Genomic DNA, 6,686 nt, shown 5'->3' with positions numbered 1-6,686 from the left:
AGACTGTATAGTTAGTAAGTGACAGAGCAGTGTAGCTATATAAACCTCCATCCACCATAAACACAACAGGAAAAGAGGGACAAAAAAACCATCCTGGGGACACAGAGGAAGGGAAACTAACCTAGATTATGATCGCAGGTAAAAGGTTCCGTTTATGAGTGGGAGTTAGCTAGGTATAATGAGGAAGGAAGGAAAGGATGAGTCAGGTAGAAGAATACAAGCAAAGGCCTGAGAGGGGAAATCTGCACATGGGCTGGGAACAAGCAATTTGGTGTTGGTAGGTCCTCAAAAAAAACGAGCCAGGAGCAGAAAGGAAAAAAACAAACAAACAGTACCAGCCATAGAGGCCCTTACAGATTTCGAAAGTGCTACCATATACCTGTTTTAATGATCCTTCAATGTCTTTAGTAAACAATCCATGTTTGCTTAGTGAGTAAGCAACCTGGGAGGCTGACAGGGCAGGTGTTAAGATCTGGTTACACACCAAGAACCAAGCAAGGCTCAAAGAAGACAAGGAACAGCCTAAAGCAGAAAGTTTCACGGGACTGGAATCCAGTTCCTGTACCTCTGCCGCCACCATCACACCGTAATGGCTGCTAACTCCTCCTGCCCAGTTGGGGCGAGGTGAAAATGTAAGCCTACAATAATGGCTCACACAGGTCTAGAAAGCGCCACAGCAATGCACCCTGAACAGGCTCTGAATGTTCAGTGGGGCCACCTGCTAGAACCAGATCTGTGCCCACATGAGGGAGAGCATCCTCCAAGTGGGGTGGCTAAGAGCAAGGGCCCAGAAGCCACACTACGACATTTTGAATCCTGGCACTGCCACTTAATAACTGTAACTTCAGGGACAACTGCTCTTAACTGGGGTGCAGTGGTTAAGTGCTTGATTACTAACCAGAAGGTCAGTGGTTCGAACCCACCAGCAGCTTCAATTAAGCAGCAGCAGTGTATTTCCACCAAGACTGTAGCTTTGGAAACCATATGAGGCAGGTCTACTCTGTTCTATAGTTACTATGGCTCAATGGCCAGTGGGTTTGTTCCCTGCTCCCCGAAGCGCCTTGTAAAATGGGGATGATAATAGCACTTAAGATTAATACTTGAAAAATACATAGAACAGTGCCTGACTACATTTTAAGTTCTTATTTCCTCTCAAATTATTCTCTAAACCACAAATTCAGCAGTCCACACCCACTAGGTGCTTCTCGGAAAACCTATACAGTGTCACTGAGTCACAACTGACTCAACAACACTTAACAACAACTCTGTTACCACGTACCTTGGTGTTTGTTCTTAGAGATATTTGTGTTTAAGAAAAAACCAAAGGGAATGGAAGCAAATGCTGCTGAATGATGATGAATGGAGGGGATTGTAATCATTGCAATCAAACGAAATATGATAGGATGAGTATAAAGCTGATGTTCTCCCAAATAAACTATCACTCAATTCACAATAAAAACTTAAAAAAGAGACTTGGGTTTTCTGATGGACATATCATAGAGTAGGTTTGCATATGATCATTCCTGTATTACTGTTGTTAAGTGCTATCGAGTCAGTTCTGACTCACAGTGATTCTGTACAAGATTTGTAAGGAGTGGCTGGTGGGGGTTTGAACAGCCAAACCTTGTTGCTAGCAGTCCAGGGTTGATCCAATAGTGCCAAACCAGAACTCCTGCTGTATCGTTAGTTCACAAAAGACCTTAAAAATTGTTTTCAATGACCTATGCTTTCAAAATGGAACTTTATACTAAGGTTAAAGTTCTAAATAGTATTTGATATATTTAAAAAGCAAGCACTGTATACTTCAGTCAACATGAGACTTCAGCAGTATTCAAACTTTCCCACCACATACCTGACAGTCATCCACATCAACTTCAAGGAACACCACATTGCCAAACTTTTCAGAGAGAGACTAGAAAATTAAATATGAGAAAACAAACAATTTAAAACTGGTTTAAGAGCAGTCAATATACTCAGGGCTTCCTAGATGTAAACTTAATAAATAAAAGTAGAAAAGGATTCAAATTCCATAAATTTAGACTAGAATCCTAGTACGTATTAATAAACACATGAGGGACCTCCAAAGAGTTGTGGAGAAATTTCATTATCTGTTCATCCCTCCATTTCCCCACAAAATTTCTGAAGCCCCCTCATACATTTTCTATCAACACAATTCTTCTGACTGTAAGATTATTTGGTATGTCAACTTTGAGGCCTACATTTCAATTAGGGTCCATGTCTCCACTTTAATAAATGCAAAAATCATTTAAGATAAACCAAACTAACTTCTGAAAGTTATGATAAATGACAGCTATGTATCACACCAAAAGTTGTTACACTACCTACTTGTTGATCAAAGCTGCAACAAGGAAAACCAACAAATAAAAGTTTATTTTCCTAGTTTTCTGATCACCAACCCCCTAATAGTTTCTTGCAAAGTAAAAGTTGTTTGATACTCACATGATAGAAAGGTTTGATCATTTTGCAAGGCCCACACCATGTGGCTGTGAAGTCAACGACTACAAGCTTATCTCCAGCACTGCTCAAAGCAGCATGAAAATCACCCTAAGGAGAGAAAAAGACTTTCGCTAAATCGGCTCATTTCCAAAAGCTTTCAAAACTTTATAGGACAGAAAGCACAACTGGAGATCCTACTTTCAGAGCCATTTTTTTTAAAGTGAAAGAAAGAAAAAAAACACACAACTAGGTTCGAATGAATCCTAAATAACTGTTGGAACTGTCATTTGATTTGATAAACGAAAGAAGATACAATACATAAATGCATCTATATATATGTCTTCAGGGATGTTTTATAAAATTGAACTAATTTGGCCAACCCATATCCAAGCTTAGCAAATGAAAGGAAAATAAAAACATATCAATAGTAAAAACGTTTCCACATTAAGCCTAGGCATCAGGTGGTGGGGGTGTTTGTTAAGTGCCGCTGAGTCAGTTCTGACTCCTATGGACCCTGTGTAGTATGTTTCCAAGGAGTAGCTGGTAGGTTTGAACTGTCAACTTAGTAGTTAGCAGTACTTAGGCACACAGTGCCACACCAGGACAGGCATATGGTAGACATCCACTAAACGCTCACTCACTGATGAAAGGGGTCCACTCCACTTGAAGAAACCACAATGGCACAGGATTTTACAACAGAAACATCTTTTTTTTAAAAAAAGCTACTACTTATCTGATTAAACTAATACTGTCTATGGAAAATTAAGAGTTTTTTAAAATTTAAATCAAGGATAGAAACCTCTTCAAATTCCAAAATTCAGATAATGCCATGTCAACGTGACATTAAGCATATTATCGTGTACTTAAAGAGGGGGAAATCCTGGGAGGGGGAGGTTTCAAGAGTTGAGCTCATACTATTTATCAATCTTAATTTCTGTTTTTTTTAATGTCAAAATTCTGCCCTCAATGTTGATTAAACGAACAATTTCACTTCTTCTTGAAGTATTCCTTCAATGTTATTTTACACAAGGAATGCATGTAAACTAAATTCTACCAGTAGAAGGATCAAGAAATCCCTCATCACCAATCTCTGTGAATTATTTACCGATGCCAGGATACTATAACCCTAGAAACCTAACCTCCTCAGTTTAAAGCAGTTAGTACTGAACAAGAAACAGGGCAACAAAGATAATCAAAACATAAACATCCATATCCAATGCTTCAGTTTTCTCTATAGTAAAAAATGGTCAAATAACCCAATTTAAAACTAACCAACCCATGCAGATAACAGTTCAACAGATGATAGCTACAATGTTTTCTTTTATAAAAATATGGTTTTGTATTGATTTGTTACCATCATCTTTTATAATCCATTATCCCATCATTGTCTAAGCCACCAAATTTTCAACCAGACAACCTGCCACTTTTATGCCTATTTACCAGGTGTTCCCTCTTCCCAGGAGGTTATTTTTGGTAAGCATGTTTTTTCCATTCCCCTGCACTCCTCACTCCCCACAACATGTTGCTTAAAAAAAATTAGCATCGCAAGCTTACAAAAATACCTTCTGCAAACAAATGTAGAAGATGCATACTACATGCATAAAAATACTGTACTAACACAGTGTCTTGATATAAAGTCATTCTAGATGGCCAAAAGCACAAACAACTTTTAGACTACCAGGAAGAAAATCTAAGGAACATTTCTTATTTATAAATAGCAATCAAATTAAGAGTTTAACTTTTCATTGGTGGTGACAGACCACAATTCTGAAAGTCAACTGACTGTCTCAGGGTCAGAGTGCTTTTGTGAATAATGAATTCCCTCACCCTTGTATACCAGACTGATATACTTCAACTATCAACAAGCAAGGATGGAAAGGTTTGCTCTGGGAATCAAAATCAATTTCTTGTTTGTAGTGTATACTGTTCTCTCTCAATGGTCTTCTGGCTTGTTAATGGATTCTTACCTGTTCGGTTCCACTGATGAGGTTACCACACCCTGATAGAAGTCTCTCACCAAAGCATAGACTAACATCTGTTACACAGTAGATGCTGAACAAAACTCACTTTTAAACACAGGAGTAGCTTACTCATTTAAATATCAAAGCCCATACAAATTTAAGAGTCACTATTAAACAAAGCTAATAAAATTAACTTTACCATTGATCTGCCCAAAATTAAAGTGAAAAAAAAAAAAAAAAAGGTCAGTGATAAGTGTGTAGAGGCGCATTCTCATACCTATACCATTTACAAACTTAAAAAAAAGATTTCCCCCCTTTGCCCAAGAATTGCACTTGAGGCTCTAATCTAAGAAAACAACCTGCTCTTTGCACAAAGTTTATTTAAAAAATTGAAAACATTAAAACTTTCTAAATGGCCACTAAAACGATTACCAAGACATTAAAAACGATTACAAAGAGCATTTAAATTATATAGAACGTATTTGAGCTAAATTGGAAAGAAAAACAAAAATCTCCAAACGAAATGAAGACGTAAAAATATCTCAAAGGCACTCACTCCCCTCCCCAATTTGTACAATGGTTATGTATTTTTTCTGGTTATAAGTTTAAAAAAAAAAAAAAAGAGAAAGGGAAAGAAATCATTACGGAAAGACCCATTTCTGACGCCCACACCAGCATCTAAAAGAAGAGTGTGGACCCCTTTCCATTTTCCCGGGCTGGGGATGGATGCATGTGAGAGGTCTTTCAGCGTTCAGGCAGCAGCAATTTCTTCCATTTACTACTTTCCTGACTCTGCATTTTACAAGCTCTCTTGTGTTGCGACAGTGTACCAGACACTGTTAAGTAACTTGAATACGGTTACAATCTTTGCTTTTGGACCTTTTTTAAAGGACAGAACCAAAATTTGGGTACTCGAAGGCCGACAAGCACATTAACCTGGCTCGGCAGGTTCCAAGTGGGAATTTTGTGGCTAATGAAACTCATGGACTGTGGGAAAATCCTAAGCGGGTAGGGCAAGGAGGCCCCCAGGCCCGGGCCTCCGGAGACTGAGTCATTCCAAAGCCAGCGCTGCCGGAAACACGCCTAGCGCCGCAGGAGGAGGAGTCCGGTGGGCGCAGCTGGGCCCTCCGTTCCCCCAGCCACCTGGGGCCCCCATCGCTCCGCCCTGGCCTAGGGGTCTGGTCCACGTGCTCTAGGGGGTTCTCCAGCCCGGATCCTCTCCCGTCGAGCAGTTACAACATGGGTCATTTTGGGGACAGGGCGGTGATGGAGGCAAGCGGAGGTGCCACCCCACTTCACGCGGGTGGATCACATCGCTTACGAAGTAGGAGTGGCAGACAGCGACTTCAAGCTTTCCCCAAGGGGTCCCTCAGCTCCTAGCCTCAGCCCGAATTCGGATGTAGATGAGTCCAAGTGCAGACCCTCTCCTCCTAATCAGGGGTGCCAGACGGGAAGGTGCAGGGAGGATTCCCCAGGCGAGCTCGGCGCGCATGCATCTCCAGGCGCATAGGGAGCGCCAGCGCTGAACACCCCGACCTCGCCCTCCAGGGGGCCCTCGTCCTTCTCCTCCCCATCTCCCGGCCGGCAAACTCGGCCACCTCCCGCGAGCCCAGGCCTGGGTTTCTCGCAGCCGCAGGCCAACACGCCACCTCCTTTCCGCAGGAATGTGGAGGGGTTGCCTCCCCATCTCTGGCCCACCGCCTAACACAACTGCGGAGGCTGCAGCGCGCCCCGGATTTCTTCAGAGACTCGTACCTTGCTTTCGATCTGCTTCACCATTTTGGCGTTGGAAAGGGGCGGAAGGGGTTATCTAAAGACCGACCGTAGAAACAGAAGAAACGGAACCGAAGCACCGGACAGAGCTTGGACCGAGAGCGCGCAGCCCGCCTTGCCTTTATAGAGCAACGGGGCGGGGCGTCGCGGCGTGCGTGTGGCGGGGACGCGCCCGTCCAGGCCGCCGGCGTCCGCCAAGGTTCCGCCAGCGAGGTCCCGCCTCTTGGGGGGGGGGGGGCGGAGCGGGGGAACACTCCCGGCGTCAGTGTACCCAGACCGTACCCAACACCCCGCCCTATCCTTAAGGGTGAGACCCTTCGATGATTGACGGGACGCATACCGTACCCAACGTGCGCGGTGGCTGGTGGGGAGCCGGATGGCCACTCCCTGACCCACTGGACTCCTCCCGGGTTACGGGTTACCTAGGAAGGGTGAGCCAGACATTAATGGAATAAAACCTCGGTCAAAAAGTAAAGTCCCCGGACCGCCCTATCA

At 43.1% G+C, this 6,686-nt stretch overlaps 1 protein-coding gene across 1 annotated transcript in view; it reads right to left on the bottom strand.

The window, feature by feature from the left end:
• Positions 1 to 6,197, bottom strand: part of TXN (thioredoxin) — a 22,846-nt gene extending 16,649 nt beyond the window's left edge. The window contains exons 1-3 of the mRNA XM_006864680.1: positions 6,174 to 6,197; positions 2,461 to 2,565; positions 1,853 to 1,912 (exon numbers count right to left, since the gene is read on the bottom strand). Of these exons, the coding sequence (XP_006864742.1) occupies positions 1,853 to 1,912; positions 2,461 to 2,565; positions 6,174 to 6,197 (189 nt within the window). The remainder of the gene's footprint in view (positions 1 to 1,852; positions 1,913 to 2,460; positions 2,566 to 6,173) is intronic.
• Between the last annotated feature and the right edge of the window lie 489 nt (positions 6,198 to 6,686).

Source organism: Chrysochloris asiatica, unplaced genomic scaffold, assembly GCF_000296735.1.
Source record: "Chrysochloris asiatica unplaced genomic scaffold, ChrAsi1.0 scaffold00069, whole genome shotgun sequence".
NCBI lineage: Eukaryota > Metazoa > Chordata > Mammalia > Afrosoricida > Chrysochloridae > Chrysochloris > Chrysochloris asiatica.
The sequence above is the reverse complement of the archived record's forward strand: the minus strand, read 5'-3'. Positions and strand labels throughout refer to the sequence as shown.